This window comes from Zonotrichia leucophrys, chromosome 12 (genome assembly GCF_028769735.1).
Source record: "Zonotrichia leucophrys gambelii isolate GWCS_2022_RI chromosome 12, RI_Zleu_2.0, whole genome shotgun sequence".
In the NCBI taxonomy this organism is placed as follows: domain Eukaryota; kingdom Metazoa; phylum Chordata; class Aves; order Passeriformes; family Passerellidae; genus Zonotrichia; species Zonotrichia leucophrys.
The window spans coordinates 1,745,870-1,760,362 of record NC_088182.1 but is presented as its reverse complement, the minus strand read 5'-3'; the positions used below and the strand labels follow the sequence as shown (position 1 = coordinate 1,760,362).

At 46.5% G+C, this 14,493-nt stretch overlaps 1 protein-coding gene across 3 annotated transcripts in view; it reads left to right on the top strand.

Moving 5' to 3' along the window:
• LOC135453067 (contactin-4) overlaps nt 1–14,493 on the top strand; it is a 267,949-nt gene that overhangs the window by 218,624 nt on the left and 34,832 nt on the right. For all 3 annotated transcript variants that reach the window (XM_064723696.1, XM_064723694.1, XM_064723695.1), the window contains exon 12: nt 529–679. In XM_064723696.1, coding sequence (XP_064579766.1) covers nt 529–679 — 151 coding nt within the window. The remainder of the gene's footprint in view (nt 1–528; nt 680–14,493) is intronic.

Below are 14,493 nucleotides of genomic sequence, written 5' to 3'. Positions count from 1 at the left end.
AACAACTCTTGCCTTGTGTTGCTTGGTTCAGGACCTGGCTGTGTCAGTGTCTCCCACCTTTACAGAATGTAAATAAATTACCCAGTTTATGCAATAATTATGAATAGGAAGCATAAAAGTGTCAGCCTTTCTGGAAATATTAACGTTTCTGATGAATTAGATGGGTTCTGTGTTTGTGAGAACTTCCCTGCCTGACAAAAGGATGGTCCTGACACAGAAAAAGGAAATATTTTATATTCCTCTTGCAGGAGCTTCCTAGGGGTGCTGTCCCAGTAAGATGTGCATGGTGGGGTTACTGGTTTCTCGGGTTTTTAGCTGAACACACATTTTTAAACAAATCAAATATTTTTTTTGCAGTTAAAGTAGCACTCAGGTGTCTTTTTACCCCATCCAAACTTGACTAGTTCATACAATCATTTAGGAATTGCAAGCGAGAAACAACCCTGGAATTCTGTGAAGTTCAAATGAGCCTGGTTTTGGTTTTTCCTGAGGGAATTCTGATGTGGTTTGTGTTGGTTTTGCTTTCAGCCATCGGGCCAGACTTCTCCAAGACGCTGCTGAAGAAGCTGACCCTGGTTAAAGTGGGGGGTGAAGTCATCATTGAGTGCAAGCCCAAAGCCTCCCCCAGACCTACTTATTCTTGGAAGAAAGGAAAAGACATCCTGAGAGAAAATGAGAGGTAATGTCTTAAAGTAACCATTTCTTTCTTTAACTAACCCAGGGACTTGCAGCAATCAGAGCTAAATTTGTCATTAATAGCTTTGCAAAATTGACTTGCAAATACATGAGGAAACAGCCTGTGTGCAATCCCAAGGAGCTGGGGGTGAGATTCCTATTCCCATGGTGCCCATCCCATCTCTGTCTGCTATTAAATCATCCCTGCCAAGAAGCTGATAAAAATGCACTCCAAAAAACCCAAATATTTTGCCTCTAAATAACTATTGTTTAGAAAAAAAAAAAAAAAAAAGTAGATTCCCAGATGCTCTGCTCTGACACTCACTGGGCTGTGTCTCCTGGGCTGCTGAATCCTCACCACTTTTACAGAAAGTGTAAAAGTTATTCACCTGCAGCCTGGACCTGGAGACTGTGTGAAAGGCACAGTTAGGGAGTGACATTGTCATTGCTGTCATTGTTGTCTGCCTTCATGGGCAGGAGGGGCCAAGTGCCTGAGCTCTGCTGAATCCTGCTGCATTTCTGCTTCCTGAATCCTGCTGCATTTCTGCTTCCTGAATCCTGCTGCATTTCTGCTTCCTGAATCCTGCTGTTGTCATTGTTTCTGCCTTCTGGAGATGGCCAGTGCCTGAGCTCTGCTGAATCCTGCTGCATTTCTGCTTCCTGAATCCTGCTCTATTTCTGCTTCCTGAATCCTGCTGCATTTCTGCTTGCTGAATCCTGCTGCATTTCTGCTTCCTGAATCCTGCTGCATTTCTGCTTCCTGAATCCTGCTCTATTTCTGCTTCCTGAATCCTGCTGCATTTCTGCTTCCTGAATCCTGCTCTATTTCTGCTTGCTGAATCCTGCTGCATTTCTGCTTCCTGAATCCTGCTGCATTTCTGCTTGCTGAATCCTGCTGCATTTCTGTTTTCTGAATCCTGCTGTATTTCTGCTTTCTGTGCTTGCTGAAATGCCACCTCCTGCCCAGTGCCTGGAGTACAGCCCCAGTATCTCCCTACACCCCCAGTTGTGTGTGGATTTCAAACAAGAACTTTCTTGGCTGTTTTGAAAAGAATCTGTTGAAATCCAGGAGGCAAGGTGCCAGGGAAAGCTGCTGCTGCAATCTCTTCATCTAGGACAGGGCACAGAACTTTTAGACAGGCGTGGGAGAAGAAAATTCAATGAAATCTCTGCTAAAAGTGACATTAAAGGGTCCTGTGAGTGCCAGAGAGGCACCTGGATGTCACTGTAGAACACGAAAAAACAAAATACTAAGTGCTGTTCTCAAGGTGAAGAAAAGGGAAGTTTATTTTCTGGCTCTAACATTTATAGATTTCCTAGGGTGACAGTGGATTGGAGGGTGACAGTGCCACCTCTCCAATGACACTGCACAAACCAACAGCCCATCAAATTTCTCCTTCTCCATAAAGGAATGCAAAACCACGAGTTACTTACAGAAAGTGTGTGAGAAAGTTCACTACAAGAATATCAACATCAGAAAGCTTAAAAAATCTTTAAAAACCAGAGTAACACCTGAACATCTGGATCCTTCCCCAGCTGCAGGTTGATCACGTGCAGGTTAATCAATATAGGTGATCCTTCCAATTGCAGGTGGAGTTAAAAGCAGCAGCACGGTGTCAGTGCCAGCTCTGGGTGCTGATGCTCAGCCTGCTGGCTGCCATGGCAATCCCTTCACAGCTTCTCCTGGGTTTTCTGTGGCTTTTCAGCTGCTGTGTGGTGTTCAGTGCCTTGCTGGAGACACTCTGAGTGGGTTTTGCTGCTGAGACTCCTGCTCTGGAGGCTCCTGCTGTCCAGGAGGCAAAACAAAGAGTGTTCTTCAATGTTTGCCCCAGAGCAGAGACTACCACACTGGAAAAAAAGAAAAAAAAATTAGTTTTATGGGTTTAGGTTTCACTTTCTTCTCTGGAGGCTGAGGTAGTGTGTGCTGCACCTCTAATGAATGCCGTGGCCTCGGGGCATCTCTTACTGGTGCTTGAGAGCTGTGCAATTGCGTTATTAGGGATTCTGCCCTGGGGTACAATTATATTATTGCAGTCATTAAAGGCACTTCATCTCCATAATAATGGAAATCCTGCCTTGGAGGCCTAACTGAGCCAAAATGATGTTGGGGGCCTGGCTCCAGAAGGTAAATTTTATATAGGAACAGCACAGATATACATGCATAGGGTCTGCATTGCTTCCCCTGCCAGTCTTCCCTCTTCTCTCAGGTCCTGTTTTGGGCCTAGGCAAAGGGGTTTTCATTTTCCATGCCATAGTGGCAATAATTCCATTTATTATTCCTCCCAGAGTGAGACATTTCCCAGAGGTGAAGCTGTAGCATTGTGTGGCTCAAGAGCAGATTCACATTTCTCTTGTTCCCCCACAGCTTCCCACTTTTCCCCTTCTCCTTGGCTCCCCAAGAGCAAAAAGAGTGCAGGAAAAGCAAGAAAACTTTTATTTAAAATATGTGCACAACAGTCCAAACTCCTAATGTTCTCCTAGAGCTGTTGGAAGTCATATTTACCCTGCCACCAGACACGTGCTCAGGCTGGGACAGAAAAATAATTGTACTTTAAAGCCCCCAAAAAAATTGCTCTTCTCTCATTCTTCTTCATGTGAAGCTCCTACATCATTAGAGCTGTTTCTTTTCCAGGAATGTACAGTGCCTGCATTGTTTATGCAGCTTAATTGTAAGGAAAGAAATGCATAAAAAAACAAATTATGTTCTGTGCTGGTAGCAAAGAATATGAAAGTGTCCAATTAAACAACCATTCGCTGTGAGTTGTGTAGTAGCAACATCTGTTATCTTAATTAAGCAAGTTTCTGTGCAGAGGGACCCTCTTGGTGCACTTTGTCAGAGCAGGATCTGACCCAGGAACCCCAGGCACACTCAGGGTCCTCATGGAAATGCTCCCATTGTCTGGCAGGGCTGACAAGCTCTGGGACGTGTCAGCTCGCACAGCCACAGTGCTTACAGCAGGAACATTGCTCTTTTTTGGAGCTGAGAGCCAACAAAAGCACAGGAAGCAGCACAGGGTGCCATTTTCCCAGTGAGCTCAGCCATGGAAGTGTTTGGAGTGTAGGGAGTGGCGGGATAACTCACACTGGGGACAGAGAACTGTCACAGATGTGTTTTATGAAAAATCCTTTCGTTTTTTCTTTTCGGATTTTTTCTCCTGAGAAGCTGAGAGGCCTCAGGAACAAAATGCAAACAATGGTTATCTGCTGCTGTGGAATGCAACAGGTGCATCTGGGATTGGTCTCATGTGGTTGTTTCTAATTCATGGCCAATCACAGTCAGCTGGCTCAGACTCTCTGGTCAGTCACAAGATTTTATTCTCATTCCATTCCTTTCAAACCTTCTGATGAAATCCTTTCTTCTTTTAGTATAGTTATAATATATCATTTTATTATAATATAATACATATCATAAAATAACAAATCAGCCTTCTGAAACATGGAGCCAAGATTCTCATCTCCTCCCTCATCCTGGGACCCCTGTGAACACCAGCACAGAGAGCAGCACCCCAGACAGCTGCTGTCATTTGTCACCCAAACTGGCTGCTCACCTGATTTTTTTTGCTGTCCTCTGCACTTCAAAGCTGCCCAGTAAGTCTTGTCTCCCTGAAAGAGTTCAGCCATGGTTTTCTCCAGAGTTCACATCCTCAGGCCCTCCTCACATAGGTTGTTCAGTTACAGGCCCCCTCCTACAGTTATTATTTTATAACAGGAATTTTAACATATCCATGTTGATTCTGCATCATTTTGAGGAGGAAAAATGGTAAAACTGAACAAGCAAAGCTTCTCTCCCATTCTTCCAGCATGCCTTGAGTACAAAAAGTTGTATAAATTCCAGTTTTATATTTGCTGCCTCAAACTTCCTAATTAGTGCTTAATTACTTTAAACAGCCAGAAAGAAAATGGCAAGAGGACAGACAGCACATCTTTCCCAGGCTGCTGCCAGGGTACAAACCATGGTGATATTTTTATCCTGATTGCTTGAGAGATGAATTGCCAGCAGTGTCTTTTGGACACACAGCCTCGTGACACTTCAGCAGAAAAGAAAACCTCAAAGGATGCTTCCCATCATTGCTTCCCATTAATTGTGTTGACTCTTTGTATTTTTTTATTCTTTTACATAAAGCACCTGTGCGATTTCTTGAAGGCAGACAGGTAACCAAAGCATCAATAACTTGTCGGGTTTTCATTACATCCTGCCCAGGCAGGATGAAAAATGACACCCTGCAAATGGCTTTCTGAAGTTTGTCCATCATTCATCTCACTTTGCACAGACCGTGGCAGAGATGGCTCTACTTCATTGCAACATCTGAAACAACTGACTTGTCCACTTATTTTAACCAATTTGCTGCAGAAAGAGAATAAAATGAACCAGGAAGCCGCTGGGCTTGGTGGTCAGGAGCCTTGGAAAGCTGTTGTCCCTGGTGGCCTCCTGTTCATAAGCTGTTTGCCAGCAGAAGCTGGTTTTAGCTCTGTGCAGATCTGGAAGTGTCCAAGCCAGGCTGGATTGGGATTTGGAGCAGCCTGGTCTGTGGAAGGTGTCCCTGAGCTTTAGGGTCCCTCCCAACCCAAACCATCCTGATTCTATGGTCACACCATGGTTTAGCACTGAAAGTGGTGGAGACCCCATCCCTGGAGGATTACAAAGATGTGGCACTTGGGGACAGGGGTCACTGGTGGCCTTGGCAGTGCTGGGTTAACAGTTGGACTCAGATTTTATGATTCTATAAGTGTTTCCAGCTAAAGGTTAGACGAGAAGGATTAGGGACTTGTGTAGAATCCAGGTTTGGTGCTGGTTTGTTTTGTGTGCATCACTAATCAGGCTGATCCCTAGAATTCCCATTTCTCCCATCTGCTGCTGCAGAAGCGGGAGCTGATTTCAGTTTGCAGCCACAAGCTGACGAGCGCAGCCCCGGCCTGTGCCAAGCTGCAGCCGGGGTGAGCCCGTCCCTCACGCCGTGCCACAGCTCCTGCAGCATCAGCAATCTGCTCCTGAGTCCCAGCACATCATCTGCAGCGTGCTGGTGCTGTAGGGCTCCGTGGGACACGTGTAGGACATCACTGCTGCCTGTGCTGCTGCTGGAGCTGGCCAGAACAGGGCTGGGGACAAACCCCAGGGCTGCTGTGCCCCAGGGGCTATGGGCAAGTCAGAGGGCTTCCACCTGGTGCTCGTGGGGTAATTTTACCTTCTCAAGTTAAAATTAACAAGAGAAGGGGTCAAGAGAACTTATCAGGCTTTTACCTTGGTGCTCGTGGATTAATTTTGGTGCTTGTGTCGATTAATTTTGGTGCTTGTGTGCCTGGTGCTTGTGTGTTAATTTTAAAAGCTCTTTTACCTTGGTGCTCGTGGATTAATTTTGGTGCTTGTGTCGATTAATTTTGGTGCTTGTGTGCCTGGTGCTTGTGTGTTAATTTTAAAAGCTCTTTTACCTTGGTGCTTGTGGATTAATTTTGGTGCTTGCTTGGATTAATTTGGTGCTTCTGTGTTAATTCTAAAAGCTCTTTAAAATTTTAAGAGCTCTGCTTGCAGAGGTGGAGAGGGTGAAGGGTGCAGAGCTCTGTCCCAGAGGCACCAGAGCTCCAGAGCACACCCAGCTGTGTTGTGTTAAAAGAGGATGAAGATATCCTTAGGAGAAATGTGTCACAGGGGACAAGAGAAATCATCAGGCTTTCACCTCAGTGCCTGTGTATTCATTTTAAAAGCAGAGCTCTGCCTGCAGAGGTGGAGAGGGGGAAGGATCCAGAGCTCTGTCCCAGAGGCGCCTGACCTGTGGAGTGCAGCCAGACGTGTCCTGTGCTGACATCCCTAAAAGCAGGATGAAGATATCCCTAAGAGAAACCTGTCACAAGGGGTCAAGAGAAATCATCAGGCTTTCACCTTGCTGCTTGTGGATTAATTTTAAAAGCAGAATTCTGCTTGTAGTGGTGGAGGGGGTGAAGGATCCAGAGCTCTGTCCCTGAGGGATCCAACCTCTGGATTGCAGCCAGACGTGTCCTGTGCTGACATTCTTAAATGTGTCACTTGCTGCTGCTCCTGCTTGAGGTCTCTCAAGGTTTTATGATTATTAAATTCATCTCTGGGTGCTGAACACACAGCTACAAGTTGTTCCTCCCTCTGTTAAAGCTGCTCCAGGAAGGAGCTGGTCCCTCCCCACAGGAGGAGGGAGCAGGATGGGGTTTGCTCTGTGGTGAGCACATCCCACAGCCACTGCTTCCCAAAGAAATCCTGGCATCAGCCTCCTGAATGCACTTTGGAGCTGATGTGCAGCTTCCTGCTTGTCCTCCAGCTGATAATGATTTTAGTATGTCTGTAGCATTTTCAAGGAAAAAAATTATTATCAGATGTTTCTTCTCGTGGGTGTTTTTATGGTGAAGAGCAAGCTGGCAATGATTTTACAGTTAGGGCCATACTGTGAGATGCACTTTTATAATCCAAGGAAATCATTACATGTCTAAAGGGGAAGAAGGATTCCTAATGAACATTTCAGACTTGGTGATATTTTTGATGGCTATTCAAGCATCATTTTGAAGTGATTTAGATGTGTCCTGGGATCTCACAAACCTGTTAATGTCCATTATAAGCCAAGTGCATAATTTCCCTTTGTACTTTGGGCATTTTTTTGTTGGAACCAGAGGGGAGGATGTGTTATCTTTGAAAGGCTGTGCCTTTGGGCTTGAATTCGGGTGGTATCAGCTGGAACAAATAAGCTGAGAATGCATTTGCTGCCTCTGCTCCCATCTCACGAACGCTCCCAGAAACGCTTTGTGTCAGCAGCTGAGGCACTGAAAATCTTGCATGGATGTTTTTTTTTCTCATAAGAGAATAATTTTTATGAGCTCCCTTTGATTGTCATGCTCTACAAACCTCCACAGTGGTGGCTGTAGGTGGAGGGTGGTGGCTTGTCCTTTTCAGGAAGGCGCTGTTGGCGTGGGTGGCTGGATGCGCACTCCAAACACCATTCCTTGGATTTCCAATGTCCCTCTCTGTGGACTAGAAACCATTTAATTCCCATGCCTTGGGCTATAGCCAGTGCCCTGGAAGAATGAGCACAGCAGATATTTCAGTGAGCATTAGATGGAGTGAAAGCAGGAGTGGCTTTGCTGCTGCCCGGACGGGATTTTCCTCGCTTGCGAGCGCAGGAGGACGCGTGTGGAGAGCTGTGTCTCTGCTGGCTAATTGTGCAGAAAGGGAGGGCCCAGCTTTTCATGAAGTGCTTTTCAGGGTGTTTTGCCCCTCCACTGCCACCAGAAGAGCTGGTCCAGGTCCTGAGCCTTTTGTTTGGAGAGCGGAGCACGCCTGTCCCTCGCGGTGCCATCGCAGCGCTCATGGTTTATCAGTCAGCTTTGTCTGTAAAATAATCTGCCAGCTGGAGGGGCTGTGCCAAAAGGGCCATATCCCTGGGGGATGGTCTGCATTTCCCACCAAAATCAATGGAAAATTGGCTCTTTGCACCATCAGACCCTTCTGGACTTGCAGAGTCTTCCCGTATAAAATTGTCGCTGCCTCGCATCTCGGGAATGAAAGCTGTTGTAAAAACAAAGCTTTGCTCTACTCAAATCTGCTTGCTCAAATATTTGTTTTGATGGCACGGGCTTTCTGACTGTATTTATTTTAATTTTGTGTGTAGTAAAAAAAAGAGTGCTTGGAGAGAGAAGGCAAAAAGGTTTCTTTTATTTGAAATTCTCCACAGCCCCCTCGCTCCTTCAGGGTCCCTCACAGTTCTTGTGTTTGGTTTTCATTTGTTTCCTCCTGTTATCAGCATCCCTAAAGAAAGATATTTTCCAGAGAACTGTTCTTCTTAGATAACCTGGGGATATTTTTGTATGTGAATTATTACTCCAGGCATCTCTGAACAATCTACATGAAGTCTCTAATAGCTGTAAATGCTCCTTTCCTTTCCTGCTGCCTCCCTGCTCCATCAGGATGAGGTTCTGTCACTCCAGACTTGTCTTAAAAACGTACAGACCGAAGGGAAGATGATGACAAACCACAGCTTTTGTGTTTATAGATATTAATAATGGCTGGATGCAGCATTATTGCTTTGGACTGCTCTGTCACTGCAGATACACAATTGGTGGGAAAAGAAAATTGTGGGCAAATGTGGGATGCCAGATCCATGGCTGGTTTAAGCTGATGCTGAATTCAGTGGCAGTGTGCTGTTGGATGTTTCCAAAGGGGCACTACTATAATATCAAAACTAGCTATCTGAGCAAAAGATGTTCTTTTTTCTTTCTATTTAGAATATTATTTACAGGTTCTTATGATAAGTCAGTACTAAAAGAGGGAGAGTGACTTTTTCCATGGACAGACAGTGCCAGGACAAGGGGGAATGGCTTCCCACATTGGGAAGTGGGAGATGTTCTACTGAACTCAATGCAACAGGATTTTCCCTCAGTTTATTTAGAGCAAATATCGTTCTTACCTGAAAATTAATTATAGGAGGTTGCTGTTAAGAGGCCTGTCAGTTGTCATGGATAAGGCAGGAGTTATCTACTGCTGCCTTCACTGAGAGAGAGACGTGCACTAAATTAAATGGGCTTGGACAGAGGCTCTAAATTATCTCAGGCTCCTCTGTGAACCATGAAAAGACAGGTCCTCACAGACAAATAAACCCTGCAGCAGCTCTGGGTGAGGCACAGCCAGCAGGGCAGGAAGGTGCAGGTGTGTAGGAGGCTGAGATGGAAATCATCTCAAATCATTGGGAGTTTGGATGGAAATCAAATGGAAAACTCCAGCACAGGGATCACCCTGCCTTCCCCTAGGATTTACTGACAGCTGTGGAGCAGACCCAGCTCGTGCCCTCCTTGCCCAGGTTGGTGCTGTGAGCCCTCAGGCTGTGCTGATGTCCCACCCTGGTGGTGGTGGTGGTGTCCCTTTGTCCCCCCATTCAGAAACATCTGGAGTGACAGGAGAGGATGAAGCCCAGCCTGGAAAGCCCTGCCTGCCTTGAAATTCAGGGGGATGCTGAGGGTCTGGGGGGAAATTTAGGGGGATGCTGAGGGTGTTGGTGAATGGTGAGAAAGCAGATTGTGCTGCAGGATGTGATGCTGAGGAGGCAAAAATGTTGTGAAAAGAAGTGATTTTAGGGTGGGAGAAAGGTTTTTCTGGAGTCTCCTTAGGTGATGCCTCCACAGGGCACGAGTCATTCACGTTCCAATGGGATTTACTGGGCAAAATCAGGTTTTCTGTGCTCACTGACTTAGAGCAGAAAAAATGAAACCCATAGCAGGAAGCAAAGCCCATTGAGAGAGCAGAGAGAGCCTAGAGTGCTCCTGTGGCATGGCAGGGGCTGGGTGGGGTTTAGGGTCAGGGCTTTTCCCCTGTGCACAATCAGAATTGGGACCCCAGGAGCCTGGCTGGGACCTCAGGTATTTTAATGGAGATGAAGGGAACAGAAAGCTCTGACCTGGCTGTGAGTTATGTATGCAGCACAAAGGGCACAACATCCCCTGTCACACCTGGGGACAGCATCCCAGGGCCACAGGAGTTATTTATTACCTGTGGGCTGTGCCCTGAACCAGCCCATTCTCCAAGGGATGAGCAGGCACTCGTGAGCTGTGTCCCTGGTTTTGGGTGCTCTGAGCAATAAAACCTGGGAGGATTTATAAACTTCACTGCTTACCCAAAATAGCCTAATGGCCAGTACCACAGCCATGAGATCATTTTAATAACCCCCACTGCATGGCAAGCATTATTTTAAAGGTGATAAACAGCTACAAAGATGTCTGATAGAAATAGAAATAATTTGATAAATAATGCAATTGCCTGGAGTTGTGGCATGAAGCAAAGTTGCTGTTAGGCTAAAAATTGCTCCAGATATCCCTGCCAAGGAACTCTGGGAAAAGAGGGAACAAATACACTGCTGAGACTGCAGTCAGGGCTGCCTGATGCCTCTGCTTTCTTCTCTGCTTGCAGCCCCCAGCCCAGCCACGGCATACAATAGGCCATTCATCATGTCAGCTGAAATACACTGTTTTTCACAGGTACATTTAACCCAAATCCTCTCTCAGAAGACGGATTATCTCTTAGAAGAACTCTGGCACCAGTGTCTCTTTTCAATAGCCACGTCACCACTGGCACAAAGGCTGTACATGAAGGGATCAATGGTAGTTTTATCTCAAATTGCACTCAGTGTGTGTTTCTTCCAGCTGACATTCATTTAAATGCTTGCTCTAAGACATCTTTTCTCCCTGTAATAGAAAAAGGATGGGACATCCTGAGCATTGTTTAGTGGGGGAAAAAATTATTTAAAATACTCACTTGGCTAAGCATGAAATATTTCAGCTGCGTGTGTTTAATCAGGAGTGAAAGCAAGGGTAGTTATGCTTGTATTTCATAAATTAAAATGCTAAAATGATTAGATAAGAAAACAAAATACCTTACTCCATTGCAGCAGTGCTAATGAAACCATTTGAGAGGGGAAAAAAAAAGAAAAAGAAAAAAGTCACTTTGTAATTCTGAGCACTTTTGCTGTGAAGGAGCACAGAGCTGTGATTGCAGTGCTGGGGCTGAGCTGGGTCCCTCGGGAAGGGGAGGAACACCCAGGCTGCCACATGCTCTGCATTTGTACTCCATTCATGTTCCATTCATATTCCATTCATGTTCCATTCATATCCACATGTTTCCACCTGCTGAACAGAAAAATAGAGGGCAAGCTGTGAGGAATGCGCTGAGGGATCCCTGCCGTGCCACCTGGCTGAGCAGGGCTGTGGGACCGGGAACCATTCCTGGGGGCAAGGTCAGGAGGGATTGGGAACCATTCCTGCTGGGATTGGGAACCATTCCTGCTGGGATTGGGAATCATTCCTGCTGGGAAGGTCAGGTGGGATTGGGAACCATTCCTGCTGGGATTGGGAATCATTCCTGCTGGGAAGGTCAGGTGGGATTGGGAACCATTCCTGCTGGGAAAGTCAGGAGGGACTGGGAACCATTCCTGCTGGGATTGGGAATCATTCCTGCTGGGAAAGTCAGGAGGGATTGGGAACCATTCCTGCTGGGATTGGGAATCATCATTCCTGCTGGGAAGGTCAGGTGGGATTGGGAACCATTCCTGCTGGGATTGGGAACCATTCCTGCTGGGATTGGGAACCATTCCTGCTGGGAAGGTCAGGTGGGATTGGGAAGGTCAGGAGGGATTGGGAACCATTCCTGCTGGGATTGGGAATCATCATTCCTGCTGGGAAGGTCAGGTGGGATTGGGAACCATTCCTGCTGGGATTGGGAACCATTCCTGCTGGGAAGGTCAGGCCTGGCCCTGCTCCTCACCCTTCAAGGGCTTCCCCCTGCAAGGTCAGGTGAGCTCCAGCCCCCCTGGCTCTGCAGGGTGGAAGCATGTGGATGTGAATGGAATTCATGTCCTCCAGGACCTGTTTGCTCCTGGAGCCACAGAGCATTTCTCAGTTAAACCCCAGAGCAGGATGTTCTGGCAGATGCTGGGGTTTTAAGGGAATGTTCTGTCAGAGCAGGAGGCCAAGCTGAGCAGCAGGCACGTTTTGGGAGAGGCAGGTGATGCAGCCAAGCCTCCAGAGGTTGAGATTTCCATGGAGGTGCTGACTGACACTCAGGTGTGTGATGAGCTCTGGGACTTGGGCAGATTTCCTGATTTCTTCTTTCCTTTCTATGCCAAGTAAGGGCTTGATCTCATTTTCACAAAATCAGTGATAAAACTCTTCCTGGGCTCACCAGGACAATTTCTGTCTCTAAATGCACATGTTACTGCCTGAGGAATATTTATCTACTCCTGGGAGTGGGCTCCATGAATCCCACCTGCCCTGCTCCATCCTGGGTGTAGGTAACACACCTGGCAGGGGATCATGAGCTGGGAAAAGCACCAACAGCTCAGAGCCCAGGGATTCTGCCCTGCTCTTCCTCTGACACTCTCCAGCTCTGCCTAACTGCCAGTACCACATCCATGAGATCATTTCAGTGACCCCCACTGCATGGCAAGCATTATTTAACGGGTGATAAACAGCCACAAGGACATCATGAGCTCTCCCATCCATCTCCAGCTGCTCCTGCACACTCGGGGCTGTGCTGAGCCAGCTGTGGTCCCCCTGGCATGGGTGTCCCAGCCAGCCCTGCCCTCTGGCACTGCAGCCATCCCCTGTCCCCCTGTGCCTGTCCCTGTCACAGGAGCTGCTCTGGGGGCCCTGGGCCTCTCAGCTCCTCCGGGGTGTGCAAAGTCTTCAGGGATTTCTCCCATTTGCTGCAGGATGGAAGTGGCTGGGGAGGGATTTTGTTTGCAGATTTCCAAAGGTCCTTTGTCCCCAGAAGAGTTTGGATCCAAACACTGACACAGGCAGCTCTTGCTGCAGTGGAACCCAGTGCAGCAGTTCAGGAAACAAGCAATGCTTTTATCTCCTCATTCCAGACCTGTCTTTGCTCCCTGTGGACCTGAAATCTCCAGCTGACAGCACAGACCCCCAGATTCTCTCTTACAAATGCTGTGTTTAAAATAGACAACCTTTCTTCCAATATGGATGCTAAACTACCTTAAATTGTCTTTTTTCTTTTTTTCCCAAATGGATATTTTATTATTTGATTTTTCTCTGATTAGCAGTGACATTAGCAGCAGAACAGTTCATTAACCTGTGCAAGAAGAGATTTATATTTTTATTAATTGTTACCACTGCTGTTAGTAGAGAACAGAACATTTAATAGCAAGTCAGTAGCTCCTTTGCTGAGTTTGTAGTGGTTTAAAGAGGCGCACACTCAGCACTTTGTTTGATGTGTGTGTTTATGGGAGATGTGGTTTGTTTTTATGCCTTCCCTGGTTAGCAAACATTTTGAGGGTGCATTTCAGAGCAGACAGCACACTGAGCAGTGCTTCAGTCACTTGGAACTTTGTGTCTTGGTAGAACTTTTTCACCCAAACTGCTGCAAGCTGTGGCTGAAGGGTTGTTTGCTTTTGTGCCAATTAGCAGTTTGAGAACTCAGTGGCCTGAAATGAGCCTCTCAACTCATTTAATGCAGATAGGTCTGCAAAGAAAATTTGGGAATTAGCAACATCAGTGAGAGGCCTCCCTCCCTTCTCAACTAACTGTAACAAATTTCCTAGTGTTCAAATAATTATTTGTTAACTTTTAGCACATTGGATTCAGATTAGAGGACAAAACATTCCCTGTAAAAAAGCAGCTTCAGCAAAAAGAGCCACATAACCATAAGGCCTCCTAATCAATGAGTCACAGAGAGGTTTTAATGGTCTGATTTATTTGGAAAAAATCAGTTAACTTGTACAGTTATCTGTCACTTTTAATGCTGCTCCTTTCCAGGAGTGTGGAGGGAGGTGCCGAGAGACCAGATGGGAATTCAGCATCCCTGGGGCTCTCTGGAGAAGGGGTTTGGAGAACTCAGGTCCCTCCTGAGCTCTTTGCAAACCTGCCTGGGGTTAAAGGATGTCTGTGGGCTCAGGGCAAAGCCTGGGAGCGCAGTCTCAGCTTAGGAAGGGAAGGAAATAGAGAAGCACAGCCTGAGATGTGCCAGAGCTGGATTGTCCTGATCCAAAGGGTCCCCAGGGCTTTCCAGTCCTCACCACCTCAAAACCAGCCTGACAATGGGGATAAGGACAAGTGAGAAGGAAAGCAATGGCAGGAGAAAGACAGATACAGAAAAGGCATTAGAATTTGAAATTAAATCCAGCCTCATCAACAGACACAATTAAAATGATCCATGGAAGAGATTAGCCAGTAAATAGCTTGCAGCCATATGGCTGGAAATAAAGCACAAATAACCAAAAATAAAACCTCAACTGTACAGAAATAATCCAAAACTCCACTTTTTCTGGGTTTCCTGGGGTGGCAGAAGTGTGGAGGGAGGGAAGG